At 44.3% G+C, this 21,513-nt stretch overlaps 1 protein-coding gene across 1 annotated transcript; it reads left to right on the top strand.

The window, feature by feature from the left end:
• The first annotated feature begins 4,149 nt into the window (after positions 1–4,149).
• LOC308293456 (uncharacterized protein) lies at positions 4,150–19,113 on the top strand. Its single transcript, XM_080735987.1, has 4 exons — positions 4,150–4,210; positions 4,649–5,505; positions 5,950–6,063; positions 13,621–19,113. Exon 4 carries the CDS (start codon positions 14,075–14,077, stop codon positions 18,149–18,151), a length of 4,077 nt encoding a protein of 1,358 aa, XP_080592113.1. The 5' UTR covers positions 4,150–4,210; positions 4,649–5,505; positions 5,950–6,063; positions 13,621–14,074; the 3' UTR covers positions 18,152–19,113.
• Positions 19,114–21,513: the final 2,400 nt, after the last annotated feature.

Here is a 21,513-nt window from a genome sequence, read left to right as displayed (position 1 = left end):
ACTTTGAAAGCCAGTTTTAGGCAATCAGGATGGAATATGGAAAATCTGACACATCCATGTCGATCACATGACTGTAGAGATACTGTCTACTGATTTACGTGATTTTTGGAAAAAATCTGTAGGAGTACTGGCAAAAGTTAGTTTTGCAAAAGTCGGCCTCCTGGTGGCGCTAGAACAGGCCCATGTGAAATATTTGGGGCAGAGGTTCTGAATTGGTGTAGAGGGAGTGTGTGTGCACAGTTTGGCAGCGACCGGGCGAACGGCGCCGGAGATTAGCTGGTAACGGACAAACGGACGGACGGACGGACGCACGCACGGACGGACGGAGGGGAAAACATACTCTCCCTCAGCCTTCGGCTGGTGGAGACAAATATATGATCACCACAATACGATGTGATCGTCACAATATCGATATTGAGCTATTTGGCCAAAGGTAATGTCATTTTTGATGTTGTCCACAGTCCAGGCCAAACTTTCACTTGCATCTTTTATATACTGTATGTGCTTCTACTTTCTACCTTTGAACTGGGTATTCACAAATGTAATTTGCACTAAGCTCCCTGGGAACTTAAATGAAAATCATATATCTTTTATATCGTCTCTGTCGGGTGGAAACCTCATATGACCAACACTGTTACTTTTCAGGATTGGGCATGTTCTCCCCTCCATGTCATCAGTGCCTATACCCAAGGTGGGGTTGTTGAAAGGGCCTTTCTGTGGTCTCTCTATACTGACTTCCCCAGGTCAGTCAGGGCGCCTGATGGAGGGGAAAGGAACTGGTTGGTTTAACGTGTTCCTTCCATGCATTCCATACGTCCTACCGGGGAAACTTCCCCCCCTGTCAGGTGATAGGAAGCGGTCTGCTCACTTCTCGTGCATTGAAGGAAGCATGAGCTCAGTTCAGCGCTACTTACCCTCTCCCCAGGTTAGCAGAGGGAGAGTAGCGCCCATGATTACAGCTTAGGCAATTGCGATAAAAATAAAATAATAATAGTAAAGTTAGTGTATGGAGATAAGAGGTTTCTGCCCGACAGTAACAATTTACAATTTAGGCATTTAGCAGATGCTCTTAATCCAGAGCGACTTACATTAAACAAGGTAATACATCAACATCAGTACATCAAATGCACAGCAATAGTAATATAAGAAAAACATAGGTAGATCAAGCACATATTCAATAAAAAAATAAACGTTATAAGAACCAGAAAGAACAGATAAAAAATGCTATCTAAAAACATGTATGATCATTGAGCTACGTTAAGTGCTATGGGCTAAGTTGGAGTCTGAAGAAGTCTGAAGAAAGCGGAAGCTAGAGACTGGGAGTGAGTTTGCTGTTCTAAGTACAACAGGGAGTTTATTCCACAGTTTGGGGGCCAGGAGGGCAAAGACTCTAGGACGAGTGGATCGTTGTCCTGGGTTTTTTAGCGAGGGTTCTGTCAGCCTCCCTGTGTCAGCTGATCTGAGTGAACGGGTAGGGTTGTAGGGTTTGATCAAGCTTTGAAGGTATGGAGGTGCCACACCTTTGGCTGCTTTGAAGGCCAGCATCAGGGTTTTGTACTCTGTGCAGGCTGCAACCGGGAGGGAGCGGAGAAGCGGGGGAGACATCTGAGAATTTGGGCTGGTTGAAGATCAGTCGTGCTGTGGGATTTTGGATCAGTTGGAGAGGCCAGTGAGGAGAGAGATACAGTAGTCGGGTTTTGATAGGACTGAAGTCTGAATGAGGAGCTGGGCTGACTCCTGGGTGAGGAAGGGTCTGATCCTACGAATGTTGAGTGTGAACCTACAGGATTGGGTGACTGATGTATTAAATGAGAGCTTGCTGTCCAGGACCACACCTAGGTTCTTAGCAGTTGGAACTGAAGTCATCAAGGCGTTGTCTATGCAAATAGTGAGATCCTGCATTGGGCAGGACTTAACTGGGAAGAAGAGAAGCTCTGTCTTGTCTGGGTTCAGCTTGAGGTGGTGGGCTGTCATCCACTGTGAGATGTCAGCCAGACATGCAGAGATGCACTCTTCCACCTGGCTGGCAGAGGGGGGAAAGGATAAAAACAGTGTCATCTGCATCGGCATAGCGGTGATAGATAGGATAGATTCATTTTGAGCAGAGATGACGGCACCAAGGGATTTATGGTTTTTCATGGTGTGTCTAATTTCGTATAGAATTTAAATTGTCTAAGAAGCAAGAAAAGGGGTCATACATCTTTGTGAGCAACAGCTTTATTTGTGTTGTGTTAAGTTGCACGTGTGCACACATCATGCATCATGCATAGATATAGGCTCACACTTGCATGCAAACTGCATAAACATTATTTGTTTCTCTCTGTGCCTCTCTCATGCCCAAATAAACATTCATTCAAACTTGCTGGCACACACAAATATAGCACTCTCACACTTGTGCAAGCTTGCACACACACATACACGCACGCACGCACGCACGCACGCACGCACGCACGCACGCACGCACACACACACACACACACACACACACACACACACACACACACACACACACACACACACACAGATAGAGAGATTACATAGCAATATTGTGCTGTAATGACATCTATAATTGAATGCAAATTAACATTCTGCACACTGAGAAGCCAACACACTACACACAAGCACGCGTGCGCACACACACGCGCACTCACGCACAAACGCACACACACACACACACACACACACACACACACACACACACACACACACACTAATGTTATGCAGTATGCCCAGTAATGATATCTTTAATTGACTAATTAACATTTCACACACTGAGTGTGAATACCCAGAGTAGCTACTCACTGTCTCTATTCTCTCTCTCACACACACGCACGCACGCACGCACGCACTCACACACACACACACACACACACACACACACACACACACACACACACACACACACACACACACAGACACACACACACACACACACACACACACACACACACACACACACACACACACACACACACACACTACAGCTTAATGATATACAGTGTCAGAGACTGCACTGTAATGATATCTTTCTTAATGGAATGCTAACACACAAGGGCACGTGTGCACACACTTTTTTCTATGTATTCACAGGCGGCCCTATGCTGGATATAATCCCACATTATTAATGCTTAATAATAGGGATCCGGATGCACCATCGGTATCGGACAGATATCTTTATCGGACAATATTTGCAGTTTTCGGTCAATATCTATATCGGCAAATAAAGCTGACCTAACCGATGGCAGCAGCCGATATTTAACGTTGTTGTAATCATATTTTTTTGCGCTGGCCATGTTGGTGTATTGGCTATCTGCAGCCTACAAAGCTGTAGATTCTGAAGTTATTTTTTATAATGAAGATGTATTCAGGGGTTAAAGTCAAAATACATTCCAAGACTGAAATTTATTTTCAGACCATGACCAATTTGTGATTTTAAAAAGTTCTCACTCTGAATCACTCTCCTGTCTTATTTCTGTGTGATGGATTAATGTATCTCAAAGGGTAATAAGAAGGTGTTGTTGTTTACTAATAATATATTTATCAGTGCCAATCCATGCTTCATTTTATAGAAGTATCTTCTGAAGTTCTGTTGTATTCTATGCTAGTCTGGCCAATTCAAATACAGTACTCATATCTTGAAATTATAACTGCTTTTTAGTTTGGAGATCACTTGACTAGCGTTTTGACGACTTTGTCATTCACGCCATGGACTGATCCATAGCCCCTATGGAATCCTCAAGACTGAAATCAGTCCCCTGGACTGAGAATTTTAACCCCTGTGTATTTGTTTCCCTGGCATAAAAGGACAAAATAAATATAGCCTATAAACAAATATTGGTATTTTAAGTATCGAGTAACGGCTAAATTCGGTAAACATCGGTATCGGTCAATAATTTCCATATCGGTGCATCCCTAATAAATATCAATTAATATAAAGGGCACGGGTATTAATGTGTGGTCAGATTGTGTCCCAACAAAAATAAGACTGGCGGTGTGGGTCTACTACCCGGAAACATTCAAGCACACAGGAAACTACCATTTTAAAGCCTAAAAAAAATAGAGAGATTTATGATCCGTCCGCACGACGGTGTCGTGCAGAAATAGCAGACCCACAAGTCCACAAGGGGTCGCCTCAGTAACGTCGCGTGGGCTTGCAGCTCTGCCATTTCGACACCGCCGCGCGGACGAAGCACACAACGGCCTCTCGTCGGTCGGTCGGGGGCTAACCTCGCCCACCAGGCTTTCTGAGAAAAAGCCTGGTGTTCGTTCACAACAGCCCGTTTGGTTTCCGCCTAAAGCGCGGAAACCACTAGAAGAAGCGGCGTCGCTTTGATTTGGTTCCCTCCGTTTGTTTCCACAATCCCTATTAAAATGCTCGAGTAGCCTAGTGTAGTCTTGCCAGTCGCTAAAAGTTGGACTAAAAGATGCATGTACCAAACGAATTTTTCAAAAGCAAAACTACTCTGCATCAAGGAGTTTATTAGGTAGGTCCTAAAAGTGTGTCCTTGAGCGCAGGGGAATATTTTGGGTTAAAACTGAATCCGGTTTGCTCTTTCCGGCAAATTGTAGTCCTTGGAGTACTACAACATGACGTTTTGTGGTTTCCGCTCCAGACCGGTTACAAACCCGAAAAGTGAAGTGATCCCAGACTAGTCGGGGGCTGCTAAAACACAGCAGCTAGCTAAAAAAAGAGACTGAGCACAGCCTAGCCTGGGCTGGCGGAGGAGAACCGACGACGTGCGAGCGGTTGTGCAACACACTAGGGGGGGGACAAGCTCCAAAAAAGACTTGACACGGGGCGGTAAAGAAAGCAACAGCGAACCAACCGCCGGGGAGTCCAAAATAAACGCCTCGGAACAAAAGCCAAACCGTGGGATAATTATTTTTTTGTGGCCTTTTTTTTTTTTTTTTGGCGACGACGGGACTATTATAGACCTGCATCCACAGTTATACCCAACAACATTAGCGGCCGTGGGGCCTCTTTTTTTCTTCTTTTAGGCTCCAAACAATGGACATAATATCAGGGCCGCGACGACGGAACTAGTTTTTTTCCCCCTTTCCTCTAACAGTCAGCGGGGTTGGGAAAACGTCCTGCTCTCTCCTCTGCTCTGCTCTCCCTCCCCCGTCTCGTCTCGTCTCCCCGGGCCCCGATAATGATGGACGCCGCGGTGGAGGCCTCCTCCTCCTCCTCGTTCACCTCCTCCTCCTCCTTCATCATCACATTCATGAGGGTTTTTCCATCATGGACGGAGACCGAGAGAGAAAAGGCCCGGCAGCAGTAGTGACTTGTTTTTAGAAGAACGTTAACATGAACCAGAAGAACAACCACCAACACCACCGAACGGACCCCGTGTTCTCCTCCTTCTCGCCGCCCCGCGCCTTGTTTTTATTAACCTTCTTATTACCTCCAGCGGTTCTGTGTGTTTTTTAATATATAAATTCTCCTCCTACTCTACTCTGCTCTCCGGGGGGCTCCGCCGCTTGTCGCCGTCGTGTGACAACGAGGTAAAAAAAATACATGAATAAAGGGAAAACGTAAACAAAACGAGCAAAGGAAAGGAAACCAAAACAAACATTTTTTTGTAGTAGATATGCTAGCTAGCCTCCCCCCTTCACCACCCCCCTCCCCTCCGGTTGCTAATTTGCTACGTAGCTAGCCCCCGATGCTAATGGCTGGCGTTAGCATCCGTGCTAACACATTTATCGCCCCATAAAGCGTGTATTTACGTTGTTGTTAGCTGCACATACACGATTACACATCAATCAGGCACAACTTAATGCCTAGAAAATGTCTTAATACACCGGGATAACGTAGCGATTTTGCTGATTATCACTTGCTGAGTGATTGATGACTGCTAGCTTACGTTGATGATGAGTAAACGAAGGGGAGAAAAGGCTATTTTCAGTCCCTTTTGTCATTCACGTGTTTTTATATTCTCGTTATTTTAGGCTCTTGAACTTCACCATACGTGTTATTGACGGATGAAGAGACCTACAGCCTCTCCAGTTCCTTGTGTATCTACTATCATCAGGATTTGGTGCTACGGACCTGTAGCCGAGCTGGTAAGAAGATGCAAACAACACTATACAACTTGTCAAAAATAATAATAAGGCGCCATTCGTTTACTTTTAGTACAGTTCAGTCCTGCTGTTTAAGTTATGGCCCCAGGCCCATACACAGAATTAATGTTTTGCACATATGTGTGATCTTAGGTACAGCATGTCCCTTCTTTGCAAGATAATATGAATTCAAGTCACCACATTTCCTGGAGGATACACATGTGTACTGTGTATATGCCAAATAACGGCAAAAAAAAAGTATGGACTTCTACAAAAAAATGAGAGTGGTGGGAAACTAGGCAATTCAGTCCTTGGTTGGTAAATTACAGAACGTTTGTATATTTATTAATTCAGGTTTAAATCCGAGTGTTGTGGCAATGCATCTCCCAGGATTCATGGGTGACATTTTGGAGCTACTCAGATGCTGTCATAGATCAAAACTAGCCGCAAATTGCAACATTAGATTTTTTTATACTCGGATGAATCTAGGGTTGCAATACCTCCCATAGGGATCCAATGCATGAAAACAGTTTTGCTATCTGATTGTATTAAACGACTTCAAACTCACCAATATTGTGGCTCTATGGAAAGCTTGGAATTTACTCTTGCTATCTGCAAAGTGTTTGTTTCTGAGAATTCCACCGTGGAATTGTTATGATTTATTTTCTGTCAATAAAATCCGAGCAGCCATGTTTTTTTTCTAAGTCTTGAACTTAGGAAGCGCTCGTCTTCTATAACACCACGTCCCGCTGCCTCCTGCATTAGGCTATGTGACAGAACCAGCTGGTACACAGGACTGCTGAGTGACTTCCCACGAGCGCTTCCAAACTCCAGCACTTAGAAAAAATAATCACCCGAACTGAATTTCTTGACAGAAAATAAAATCATAACAATTCCACGGTGGATTTTTCAGAAACAAACACTTTGCAGATAGCAAGAGTAAATTCCAAGCTTTCCATAGAGCCACAATATTGGTGAGTTTGAAGTCGTTTAATACAATCAGATAGCAAAAAACTGTTTTCATGCATTGGATCCCTATGGGAGGTATTGCAACCCTAGATTCATCCGAGTATAAAACAATCTAGTGTTGCAATTTGCGGCTAGATCAAAACATAGGTTGTTGACACCCCCCCCCCCCCCCCCCCCCCAATATCAGGATATTGCGTCTAGTTTAAGAAGTTGTGTCGATTTAGCTCATATACACTCAAGATTGTATGTAACTTTTCCCAATGTTTCCATAACAAATAATAATACATTTTTTTATTACCCATCATTTCCTGCCATATCAGCAGTTACAAGCCACTGGAGTTGGTTGTGGGGGTATTTACCTCCAGAAAGACACTGCTGGTAGACCAAAATGTCCCTGTCTAATGAAACAGTGGAAAGTAAAAACCTCTAAACACGTTTCTGCAGGTAAACACCACCACACTGCTGGCATAGAGGGAAACTATTGTTAAAACACAGGGAAAAGTTGCATACTATGGCTTTAATCTTACATAATCATACAATTATATACCGTAAATTATTAGGCACCACTGACACATACTTATATAAAATACATATTAACTCTACTCTGTTTATCGATAAATTATACTAGACTAAATGGGAAGTTATGCTGCTGGCAAACTATGATCTAAAATTATTTTTAACCGATGTACAACTAATCATCAGTTTTAATAATATTAATAATACAGGTAATGTTGTCTATGAAATTATTGTGGTAGGCTTCTTTTCGTGGGATATTACCACTGTATTGGCCAATAATTTAATTTCATTCAGTTTGCCTCTGTGCGTGACATGAAGCTTCTTCACAAACCGAAGCATCTCCATCTGACTTTCATTTGATGGAATATATTATAGGACATTTGACAGCTAGCTGCGTTATGTGGATTTTAAGTTGTCCTTCAAGTTGTTCAGTTATGTGTCAAACACCGAGCTCAAATAACATGAAACAATCTGTCAGCATTTAGGCTATTTTATGGTCTTCTAAACTGGGCAGTGATAAATAATCAGTGATTCAAGTGGCTCTTTGTCTAATATTTTGCTGCCCACCCACCTTCCTGTACAACCAAACAAACAAATACCCCTCACTGATACACATACAAACACATTACTTTCATGGTGGTTCAAAAATCCTTCTCACAAGGATCCAACAGTGATAGTGAGAAGTCCCCACCCATATATTTGTTTAGGCAGCCTATTACATATTCTAGAAGATCTTCTCTGTCAGGTGGAAACCTCATGTCCAAAAATGTCCAAAACTATTACTTTTCAGGATTCATATTCAAAAACGGCAAAAGTTGCAGATCAAAAAGCCCTGAACGCATCCCTTCATGCTTGCAGATCTGCTACCTTTGACACTTTAGTATGATCAAGTATGGCATTAGTTTACAAAGAAAACACCAATTGATTGAGAGGAGCACACTGGAAGCTCAGGTGGTATTCAGTGCATGGGTAAGTGTATCCTTGCAGTCAGGATGTACCCAGCCCCTTGACCATTGAGAGAAACTATAATGTAACAGAAAAATGTGGTCCGTTTCAATTTTTGGCCAATCTTTTTCAAAAAGGAGGGTGCCACCTGTATACTCTGAACACTCTTTCAGAAAGGAAATATTACCCTGAGATGGTCATTTAGGACAGTAATGTATTTACACTCTTGAATGCCTTCCTTAAGGAATATTTCAATTCATTCTGATTCAGTATTTATATCTTTGATATTTATTTTATCAGACACGCCCCCTTCCTATGCAAACCCATTGCAACTTCAAACTATTTTAACCATGATCGGTTCATTGAAAACACGTGTGCTTGGGTCTGTTAACTGACATTGTCCTTATAATACGTGAGGGGCCTGTGTTTTTTCAATTACTACACACACACACACACACACACACACACACACACACACACACACACACACACACACACACACGGAGCCTCTCACATATTAGAAGGCTAAAATCGGTTGCCAGAACCAAGGACGGGTGTTTTCAATGAATCTAACATGGTTAAAATATTTTGAAGATACAGTACAATGGGTAGGAAGGGGATGTGTCTGATAAAATGAATCAAATATCTAAATATGGAATCAAGCAACTTAAAAAAATGTCTGATGTTGAAATGAACCCAAACATGTTTGTTTCAACTTGTTTTATTCTGATACTTGCAAAATAATTCCCCCTACTACATACTATCTAAGGAGTATTTCATAACAGAGCAGAGGCAATGCATTGTGAGCTTGTAAATCTCCTAATTTGATTTTATATATTATTATTACTTTTCAACTATAATGACCCATTATAGAGATTATTTATAAAGCATTGCATTGAATGATTGATTCCTTGCAAATTGACATCTTTGGTATTTGGCTGAAAAAGGAAAATAATAATTGCAGAAAAGGATGTTGTGATCATGGCGCAGTAGTTGCAACCGAAGGTCGCAGTTAAGTATGTAAACCGCCACATCCTGTGACAGTAGGTCCACGATTCCTTATCACTTCAATGTCTATAGTTGACCTCAATGCCTATGGCTGACCTGCCCATGTATGGAGGCTGACCTGCCCATATATCGAGATCCCTGATGTCATCCTGCCCATAACGTATATGGAGGCTGACCTGCCCATATATGGATATCCATGATGTCATGATGGACCTCCATATATGGAGCTGACCAAACACTAGTTGTGTTTCCATGAAGCTTATTTGAAAATAGGAAGCGAATTATCAGAATTTGCAAAAGCCAAAGCGAATTTTGCCTGTTTCCATTAAACTGATGAAATGTGATTCTTGGGAGACCCGATAGTCCATTGCGCTAATGCACATTACGTTTATTCAATAAAGCCTCAAAATCTGCCTCCAAGCGCATAAATATTTTTGCCGATAATGAAAGTTTATTTGAATTTTGAAGTGTTTCCATTAAAAGATTTACACGCAAAAGCCTTAATGCGCAAAAAAAAAAAACAGCTTCATGGAAACGCAACTCCTGACATAACTCTACATCACCTAGATCTCCATATATGCTATGGCTGACTCATTCTGACATCACCAGGATGACTCCCATAGCTGTGAATGCCGTGGCCAAATACATTCATTTGGGTGTCCTTGACATGAAAAAGTTTAATAACCAATTTAAAAAACTATTAAATGCTAGACAAATAACATACAATGCATGAGGGATTTGGACTATAAACCTTCTGCAGAGTTTAACTGACTTTTGACATGTGGACAACAATGAACTAATGCACTAATGTGACTATTATTTTACCTGCCTAAAGTCTGTCATTTTCTATGCAATATTAATATAAGGGAGGGGCACTAGGGGTAGGGGGAGACAGGAGGGAGATGAGGTTACACCCATGACAACAGCAATGGTCCACAAAATTGGCAAAAATATAATTAAAATATAATTGTAAACAAACAACAAACCCTTATTTTGTGGTGGCTTTTCATTTGGCATCTGGATGACATGACACACTTTGTTATAATGCTGTTATTTCTCACCCAAATATGAGATGTATGTAACATGACACCTCAGTAGTCTTATCTAGGATGTTATATTATGTTCTCAGCTGCTGTTCCATTCTTTCCAGTTGTGGATCTTAACATTCATGTGACTTCACCGTTAAGGTTGTGAGAGGAATAACTTTTGGAAAAGGTCATGTTCTCAGTAGGGCTGGGAAATAAATGTCTTGTTTAATTATCCATGAGTTAATTAGCCATTAACTGACTTAATCTAGGTTAGTTAGGTGAATCAAATAATTTACTTGCAGGTTTTTTAATTTATTTTCATTTCTAAATTCTTCTGGTTGGCTGGTTTGCAAGGAAAACAAGCGCTCCCCATCTCTCACAAACCATCTTTGCTGGAAGGCGAAGTAGCTAGACTAGCAGTTCGCAGACGTAATGACTATGGCTTTGGAAACTTCTTCAATCGCTTACCTCAGAAACTGCATGTATACCTTGGATCAAATCCTGCCAAAACTTTCTTTTTCTTTCTTCAGTGAACTCTCTCCCCCTCTCTCACACTGTCTGCTCTTACCTCAGTAAAGATTAAACACAAAGGGGCGTGAACCTTTTGACAGTGAACCATTCGTCTCATTGCTGATAGTTACAGCTTGTATTTAGTTGATGGATGAAGGTTTACAAAGATTGTTTTTGTGGCAGTTAATATGGATTTAAAATAGAACAGGACAGAAAAGCCAAGGCTGAGAGTGGAGGCTATGACCGGCAACACAGGTTTTCGTTATATTTGTTGTTCTGAGAACTAGGCTTGTCACAATACTGGATTTCTAACTTCGATACGATATTTTGAACATTTTTGATAGTCGATACCATTTTTGATACCACGTAACCACGGCGATTTTAGTGCAGAAATGTTCATTTTTATTTAAAGAAAAATACAGAACTTCTTGAAGTAGACAGTAGTGCACTTTTTAAAGGCCTGCCTTTGATGTTTTCACATTCTAAGTACAAATAGGCCTTTAACATAACTAGGAATAAGTAGGAAGGATACACATAAAAGTAAGGTTGGTGTAACTGTAAACCAACAAGAGAGGTAAAAACTGAGTATCGATATTATTAATACTATGGAAATTTTCAAAATCGATACTTTTCGATAAATCGATATTTTTTACAACACTACTGAGAACAAGCATTGCAAAGCAGAATGCACACAACACCTTCAGATTGATCAAGTCTCAAGGTGCACGGCACAACAATATCACAAAACTGAGAAAACGGCCATTCAATACATGTCATTGTCTAGACTAGAGCAAGGGTTCCCAAACCTTTCAGGCTGTGACCCCCAAAATAATCATTTGAACTGGGAACCCCCCACCCTGACAAGGAGTTGAGGCGGTACATTTGCTGCAGCGTCACAGCACAATGCTCATTATACAATGGTAACATTTATGTCTAATCTCTCTGTCTCAGTGGAGGCCTGTGGGCAGTTCAGAAACATGCCTACCAGGTACATCTTCATTAGGCAGCTGCAGCTTTGGTCATTTCAAACAAGATTTGAAACTTATATTTTTATTTTGTATCAATGCAATAACAACCAAGGTTCACCACACGAGAGACGGTGAATAGATATAAATTGTGCCACCTTATAATGATCAACCATTTGCAATTTTACATGAAGATAGGGTTGAAAGTGGTTGAAGTGCTTCTTCGGTATCGCACATGGAAAACCGTAGACTTGAGGCTTTACAAGCTCACAATAAACCAACGTTCTGGTGCTCCAAAAAGTATTCAGTCATTTAGTTTAGTTGACATTTCTGTTTTATAAATCCTTGTTTTGAGTGGTCTTGTGTAATATTGCAATATTTTGATATATGGAGTTTTGATTTTTATGAGCTTTATGCCATAAAAATCCAATTTAAAACAAAAGAGGTTTTGAACATTTCACTGCATGTGGAATGTATCTAGAACTCTGTTTACTAAACACTGGGTTGGGACCCATTTGTGGGTCGTGGACACATTTTTATGGGTCCCTTAATTTTTGGTTTCCAACATTTAGTTTTTAATTATTATTGATCTGTATACAAACTTAGTTTACTGGAGTCACCCCAGCTGTCTATGCTACGTACCACTTCCTTTTCGCCTCTACAATGATTGTCTTTTACCAAATTCTTGTTTTGAGTGTTCTTGTGTAATATTGCAATATTTTGATATATGGAGTTTTGATTTTCATGAGCTTTATGCCATAAAAATCCAATTTAAAACAAAAGAGGTTTTGAATATTTCACTGCATGTGGAATGTATCTAGAACTCTGTTTACCAAACACTGGGTTGGGACCCATTTGTGGGTCGTGGACACATTTTTATGGGTCCCTTAATTTTTTGGTTTCCAACATTTAGTTTTTTTTTGAGCGGTGGTCACAACGCTCCTATACGTGGCCGTGTGTGTGGGTCTGTCTGTCTGTCTGTCTGCGTGCGTGTCTGTCTGTCTGTCTGTAGCCTGCAGTAACCTTTTCTGACCACACATGTTAAGGGAGGGGCGCTGTTGTTCAGGCCAGGCCAGACCAGGCACACACACACACACACACACACGCACACACACACACACAGGGGGAAGGAGGGGGGGGGGGGGGGGGGGGAACCACCGCTCAGTTCACACGGGTGTGATTTTTATTATTGATCAGTATACAAACTTAGTTCACTGGAGTCACCCCAGCTGTCTATGCTACCTACCACTTCCTTTTCGCCTCTACAACAATTGTCTTTTACCAAAATAGCCTCTACACCAAATTCTTTCCCATAAATTTCTCTTATTTGTTTTGCCTCAGGATAGGGTCAATAGGTTTAACCTTTCAAACAATGTAGATTTTTGCGTTGCGGTTATTTAGAAATAGCAGATGTACAAGCTAGCAGCCCGGCGCTTTGTGCAGCGCTGCTAGCTTGTACATCTGCTATTTTTGAACATTTTTAAAGATTCTTGAAATTGTGAGGACCATTGATTTTAGAAGTCTTTTGTAGAATCGGCTTCGGGGTCTTATGGGTTAATGTGGTTTAAACTAAGTGACCTTTTCACTCATCCTGTGCGCTTGTTGTTGTTTTTCTACAGACACTCTGAAGGACCTCGTCGAGGGACCGAAGAGGAAGTGAAAACGGTTCATCGTCCTTTTGAAGCAGTCGACACGCCTCAGTCCAGGACTCATGCGGCCGGACAGATAAAGAAACAAAGCATACTGTTGACTAACAAGGACCCTCGAAAGAACACTACAAATTTTATCTCTTTTTCCATGTAAATGTTTAGTATGTATTTATAACAGATTTATCCTACCGAAGCACTTGAAGGCTTGAAATGAGTAGGACTTCACTGTGATTTAGAACATAGGAATAAGGGTGTATTGTAGTGGTTGGTAAAATATCACAGTGACGAGAGAAAGTTACAGAATCACTATTTTGTTGGTCAACATTTATTCAACGCTTGTGTTGTTGCCCCAGGAACGGATTGGGCGAGTTGAAGGGGTGGGGTGCGTTTAGCCCGGGACAACCTCCCTTCTCTTAGTTGGGAGATGTTCCAGTTTAGCAAGTACCCTATGGACATTTTAGAAATGCTTAGCGGACACCAAGCCCATCAGTTCAAAGGCCTCGGATTAGAGCGACAACTGAGCCACCAGCAGCAGGTACAGCTCCAGCATCAACAGCAGTTGCAGCAGCCTCACCAGCCCAGTGCCGACGCGTCGGGCAGCCTCCTCTCCGGGCTGGGCCTGGGCTCGTTGCAGAGCTCGCGGAGCAACGCGTTCGCAGACTCCTCCTCCATCTTTGCCAAGATGAGTGCCCCGCCCCCACCCACCATCTCCCACCAGAGCCAGTCCTCATCTTCTCACAGCTCACGCAAGTCCAGCAAGATGAGCAGCAGCAGTAGTAGCAGTGGGAGCTCCTCGTCGGGCTACCCCCAGTTCTTGCGTCCGTTCCATCCGGCAGAGGCTGCTCTTGCCCAGGAGCAGCTTCACTCGGGCATGGGGAGGTTTGACTTTAGTGGGAGCAGCGGGGGAGGGAGCTCCGGGGTCATCGGGAGCGTGGTCACCTCCGCTCCGCCGCCGCCTCCGCTCCACCCGGGCCTCTCTGTCCCACAGCCCTCCTCAGGTCCCTCCTCTTCCTCCCCCTCTCCCTCCACCTCGGCCTCGGCCTCCAACAACGCCTCAGGCAGCACCGCCGTTCCCCTGGTCGGGCAGTCCGACCCCCGCAGCCTGCACCAGCAGTTCAGCTGCATGCTGGCTGCCAACCAGTACTTCTTGTCCGGCGTTCCCACCAACAGCAGCCTGGAGCAGTTCCTCGTGCAGCAGGGAACACACAACCACTTGGGCCTGGGGCTGGGCCAAGGGGCCAGCGACTCCAACTCGGCCCTCGCCCCTCCGCCGGCGCTTCACTCTTCTCACAGCCACAGCCATTCAACCCCTCAGCAACAGCAGCAGCAACAGCAGTTGGCTCCCCATGCCTTAACTCACGGCCATAGCCATACTCACCACCCCCATCCGCTCCACCCGGCTCCACAGCCAGCCCCTCTGGGTGGCTTCGACTTTCAAGGCATTCCCGTTCTCTCCTCCAACCAGATAGCCTCGTTGATGCAGCAGGAGGCCGGACTTCCCCTCCCCCTGCCCCTCCATCTCTCCCTCTCGAAAGACGACGGGAAGGGAGCTGGCGACAGCTCCTCAGGCTCTGGGACAAGTGGAGGCAGCAGGCGGAAGAAGGCGATGGCTGGCTACCTGCCCCAGAGAAAGTCTGAGAGTCACAGCAGCAGCCACAGTAGCAGCCATGGTAGTCATAGTCACGGCCACAGCAGCAGCAGCAACTGCCATAACAGTAGCTCCAGCGGGCACAGCTCGTCAGGGCTTGTGGGGGGCGGATCCGGGGGTGTAGGAATAGAGCAGCACTCCTCTATGCTCTCCCCTTCCTCACAGCAACAGTCTTCCTCAGCCGTCTCTTCGTCCTCTTCCTCTGCCCCGCCTTCCTCTAACTCCACTTCCGTGCTTGTTGCCAATGGTAACCAACAGCTGCCCAAACCACAAGAAAGCCACAGTTCATCTGGTTCATCGGGGCAAGAACCGGAACCCCTTTATCACTGCGGTGAATGTGGCAAGACCTTTACGCATCTCTCCAGCCTCCGTCGACACCTCCGCAGTCATGGTCTGACACCCGAAAACAATATCAGGAGGCAACGCGATTCCCCAAGCCCGGAGAGGGTCTTCAGCTGCGGGGAGTGTGGGAAGGGCTTTAAGAAAAGGGGCCACCTACTCCAACACAACGTCACCCACTCCCAGCAACGCCCCTTTGCTTGCAGCATCTGCCAAAAGTCCTTCAACCGCCGTGAATCCCTCACACGGCATGAGAAGATTCACGATGAGAAGCCTTTCCGCTGTCCAGCCTGTGGCCGTTGCTTCCGGGAGAGTACATCGTTGCTCAACCATGCTGCATCTGGTTCTTGTGGCAAGCCCCCACGAAGCTCCAAGAACCGTTCCAGAGAACCCGGAAGTTCATCTAGTCACAACAACAGCGGCAGCAGCAAAATGGGAGGCAGCGGAGATGGGGCTGGGATGTCCAATGACAAGTATGCCACAGATTATTCCAGGAACCGTTACCAGTCGTCCTATGGCGGCGGGGTAGATGACTACCGTAGGTCACAGTCCTCATCTTTGTACTCCTCAGAGGGATCACTGGGCAATGGCATGGGAAGCCAGACCCTCAGGAAGGCTCCCTTAGCGCCTACTCTCCACCCCCACCCCCAGAGCCAACAGCAGCACCATCACCACCAACCGCAGCAGCAGCCCCACCTGCCCCTCTCCTCCCTGCTGGATGACTCTGAGGACGAGGTAACCAGCAGTGCCATGTCAGCCATTGCTGCTGCTGCTGCCGCTTCCTGCGACATTAACACAGAGAACCGAGATGGAGAGAGGAGGGACATCATTGGAGGCCTGCTTGGAGGTCTAGGCTTTGGCAACATGGGTGGCCCGTCATCAACTTCAGGTGGCCTCAGTGGCTCCACAATGCCCCTGACACATCCCAGCGACCCCCATGCCAAGCCCAAGAGGCCAAGGAAGCCCAGAGACAAGAGAGACCCAATTATGAGGAGGAGAAGGAGCCCAGGACCTCAAGGTGATGGAACAGACAGGCCGTATGGGTGCCAAATCTGTTGTAAGCGTTTCAGGAGGGCTGAGACACTGCGCCGCCACACCCGTGTCCACACAGGTGAAAAGCCACATGCCTGTGATGTCTGTGGCAAGACGTTCCGTGAGCCTTTCCACCTCACAAAGCACTTGACGGTACACTCGGGCTCGAAAAACTACAAGTGCCACTTGTGTGGGAAGGTGTTTGCTTATGCCCAGAGCCTGGTGAGGCACGGGAAGCTGCACAGGAAAGGGGAAATCGACAATGAGGGCAGGAGGGTTAAAGGTGGTATCGGGCCCATCAGTCAAGTTGGAACCACCGCAAATTCTGATTATTACTCCTACTCCCAGGGGGATAAATCTCCGACCTCTGGAACTCCCTCTCAGAGGCTGTACACCTGCACTGTGTGCTGGAAGTCATTCCGTCACCACTTCCATCTGACGGCCCACCAGCAAACTGTCCATGGAGGAGGGCTGGGCTTGGATAAGTCCTTTCGCTGTGACGTCTGTGGAAAATCCTTTGCCTACTCCAACAGCCTAGTGCGCCACAAGCTTTCCCAGCATGGCATTGACCGTAATGGCCAGCGTGTCAGTCAGCCCCAGACCTCTGTATACTCCCCGATCTACTATGACTCTGGGTCAGGGACAGCGACTGACTATACTGGGGCATCCCACATGGCCGAAGGCGGCAGCGGACAGCAGCACCCTTTTCACTACCGCTCAAAGTCCTACCAAAGGCGGCACGGTCAGACAAAAAAGCACCGCAAGAAAAAACGCGTAGTGATCCACAGCATCATGAGGGACGGCAAACTGGTGGGCGTCCCTCTGAGTAAGTCTACACGCAGGAAACTGATAATCCTGAGGAAAAGGAGGGGCAAATTCATGGCACAGCTAAATAGGAAAAAGTTGCTGGCCCAGCTTAGGGTCAAGAGCGGCGCCTTGAGGATCAAGTCATGGTCTGGTGGAGTCGTGAAAGTCACCAACCTCACTTCCATGGAGCTGCAGGTGAAGCGCTTCCCATGCCCCATCTGCCCCAGTGCCACCTACGCCACCAAGGCTTTCTTGCTGATCCACCACGCCGTACGACACCCGCCCAGAAGCTCTGGACGCCAGTCCCGTCGGAAGTGCCAGGCGTGCGGCAAGCGCACCAGTTCCTTACGGAAAGCCCTGCAACACCGGGGACGCCACCTAAAGGACAATGCCTTCCGGTGTCAAAAATGCCGCCACCGCTTTTGGAATGCCAAGCTTCTGAAACGCCACAAGTTCTCGTGCCGGGGTTTGTCGGGGGGAGGCAGCGCAAACTGGGGGATGAGGAAAGCAAGGTCTCCCTCTCCTGAGCCAGTGGTTGAGAGTGTGCAACCCGCGGATGCAGAGGCACAACCTCATGAGCAGGTCCCAGCAAGTGAGCAGGTCCCAGTTCAAATTGTTGAACCGGAATTGGTCCAGCCCGAGAGATCAACGGTTCTGACCGAGTACAGCCAGTAAAGAAAAGGAAGAAAAAAGGTTTTGTAGACTAGATTGTTTCTTTTCTTGTTTCTTTTTTTTTTTTTTTTTTTTCAAGTAATACCAGAAAGCGTGCAAAAACGTGCACGTTTTTATAACAAATACAACAAAAAAGGGAGAGACTGGAGGCTTTAGTGTAACTACCATATCCCCCCACAGCCCCCCCTCCCTACCACGACTGTATACAATCCCAACTTAACTACATCAGAGGTGGCTGAGAAACAAGCTTGGACTTAAAAAGGCCTGCAATCAGAAGCACCCATCCATCTCTGTCTCCATTTCCCCAAAGGGGAAAGTGGTGTTCTTAGACCATGTGACTATTTTTGAGTAGCACCTATCTAAAAAAGAAAAGAAAAAAGAAGCAGCATTCATCCAACAAAATTGTTTGTTTGTTAGCTGTGTTGGCGCGGAAACTACGGACGCATATTTTGTAGGAGTGGGGTACCATTAGTACCTTTTCAGTTATGTTTTTGCATTATTCACAGTAAAAAAAAGAAGAAAAAAAAAGAAAGTATAGTCTTTGTCTGTTGGTCTGTATGACGTGTGTTGCTTTGTTACCCCCCGTGGAGAAGCTATCTTTTTATATTCAAATGTTTGACCTGAAGGTCTAAATTTGTCACGTGAAAAGAATCCAGATCCCAGAAAATCCTGAGAATCATGTCTCATACTCGATGAACTGATGTTTTAGTTGCCTAAACATGAAAAACATTGACATTTCCTTGTGAATCAGTTAATAACATCACTTTGTACTACAGAAAAGTGTCTTTTCTCGCTCCAAAACTCGACAAAACTGGTTGACTTTGTGCTAAAAACTGACTTAAAGTGGTTTGTTTGGGGTGGGGAGCTCCTCCTGACATAAGGTGTTAGTAACCTTGTTTTAATGTACACTACTTTTTTGTCATTTAAAAAAAAGGAGGGGGGGTGGGGGGGTGAAATGAGACAACCCTGACTACATTTGGGAAAGCTGTTTTAAGTGTTGAGGATTGAAAAGGACAGAGCGGGAACAACGGGAGTGTACTGTACAATTCGTATTATATTTTATTATATATTGATTATTTGCTGTTTTTTACTCCAAGTATCATTTCTTTTATCATTGTTGCTATTGTATGGGTGGGTGGGAACAAGTCGGGGACTATCTTTGTAAAACAATGGGATGAGTATATGTATCGATGTGTTTTTTTGTTTTTGTTTTTCTCCCCTTCCTCCTTTTACCCTCCTACCCTCATGCCACAGTTATGCCCATTTTTTTGTAACAAAAGCGTGTACACATAGTTCATTACTAGATCCTGTCGAGCAGTGTTTTTCCTTTCTGTAAAACTAAAACATGTAATATTATTACTAAATTACTATCCTTTTTCTTTGCCTAAAAAGTGAGTTGTTGAAAACCCTCAGAAATCAAATAAAAAAAAAAGTTTTAAATCTTGCCTTGACCTTCACAGTGCTGTTGAAGAAACTTTTTTAGGGATCAATTCCAAGTTGGATTTGGATTATTTAAATTCTTTGACTTTTGATGGAGTAGTTTAGTCATTGCTGATGATTCTCAATATCCATTTATAAGTTTGGAAGCTCTAAACGTGTGGATTGCAGTCGACTATTTTTTTTTTCTTTAATTAAATATGCTAGCAAGGTTTGGCCTTGACTTATTTGGTTTTAAAAAGCTAGATTTCAGATTGGTCTTCCCCATGATTATGTGATCCTACATTTTATTGCTGGCAACAATCTCATCTGGAGCATTTAGGCGTTCAGAACACTTCAATCGCTCAACTAAGTATGCATGTCTCGTGTCGGACAGAAACCTATCCATATTCTAACTGTCTTTTAAATGAATGCCCTTCTTGATCATACTACAGCAAAAGTAGCAGATCCACAAGCTCATCAAAACACTGCTTTTTTGGGGCTTGTTTCCATGTGTTGTTTGGACCAGTGACTCAAACATTTACATTTCAAGGACCCCCAAATGTTGTCCACTGACTCATCTGACAATATTTGGCACCTGGGACTCTCCAATCCCCATACAAGATTTGTGGTGTTTGGGCCCTTATTTATTCTTTTTTAATAGCTGATTTTGCTCATGCGGCCTAGTCGCTTTTTTGGGGGGCTTGTTTTTCAGAGACTTGGTTGCTTTTTTATTTCTCTCAGGGAATATGGCAACACTGGAGAGAGAGAGAGTGGTGTGTACGTGGAGAGGCCAGGTGCCATGCACCTGGAGCCCTGCTGCTGCAATGGTGATGTTCTCTGCCGCTCACTTCCCAGATGCATTGGTCGGTCTGTAGGCAAGCTCGCATGTGTTTGCAGGCACATGCTCAATTGCTCAACTGAGCACAAAAAGTACCCAAGGGACAAAAGACAGGCACGTTACCTACTGTCTTTCCTAAATTAACTTAACTTTTTGCTGATACAGGTAGTATTTGAGAATGGAAAAAAATATATATTTTTAGAGAAGTTTTTCTCCTTTTTTAATTTATGTTTTTTGTATTCGAAACTTCTGTATCGGCTTCCTAATCAGGTTATTTTTTTGTTGTATGCACCCATGATGATTAATGATTAACCAAACCTTTCTTGTCTATGGCCTAGTTATCGCCTGCTGATCAAGCCATCATCAGATCAGTGGGAAAATTCACCCACTCAACTGCTGCACGTTTTATCATGTGCATTACCAGTGAGTGCCCACAAGATGGTGCCCTATGACACTTGGATGTTGCTGTGTTGTCATAATTCTCAGAACCTTTTTGGAGGGATATGAGCTTTGTTTTTTTCGACGTACATTGATAAACCTCCAGTGCTGCTGCTGAGGCTTTAACCTGGCAACTTTTATCATATTTAGGCCAGCTTCATATGTATGGATAAAAGTTCTCAGGTTGCCACAACTGATTTCAGTCGTTTGGATTTTATAGAAGCCATCTCTGATAGCATGATCTGCACCTCTGCTCCTAAAATAGCAGATCTACAAAGATTTCACAAAGCATTGCAGCGGGACACATTGAGCTTGTGTACATACTTATGTAAAAACATCATTTTATATATTGTGCACATTTTTTATATATATTTCAAGATATGTTTTGGGTCTTTTATGCCTTTATTGATAGGACAGTATACTGACCCCCTCCCCCCCTCAACATTCCTGAATTGTTGTCTTTTTAGGCCCCATAATCAGAGGGGACAGTTGTATTGTGATTGGCCACTTGGTTGTACAGCAATCGCTGTCGCGAAGACGAAGAGACAATGATGTCCAAAACCCTGAACTGATGTCCAATGATGTCCAAAACCCTGAACTGAACAGCAACCGTGTTTTTGTCAGAGGTGAACAGTTTGTACATCTTTTTGAAAATTCAAAAACTATCCAA

This window comes from Nannobrachium achirus (assembly GCF_963921795.1).
Source record: "Nannobrachium achirus genome assembly, chromosome: 10".
NCBI lineage: Eukaryota > Metazoa > Chordata > Actinopteri > Myctophiformes > Myctophidae > Nannobrachium > Nannobrachium achirus.
This window is presented reverse-complemented; position numbering and strand designations above follow the sequence as displayed.

What these genes read in the sequence shown, in the direction of transcription:
- LOC308293456 (XM_080735987.1), top strand. Translation starts at nt 14,075, where the DNA reads ATGTTCCAGTTTAGCAAGTACCCTATGGACATTTTAGAAATGCTTAGC.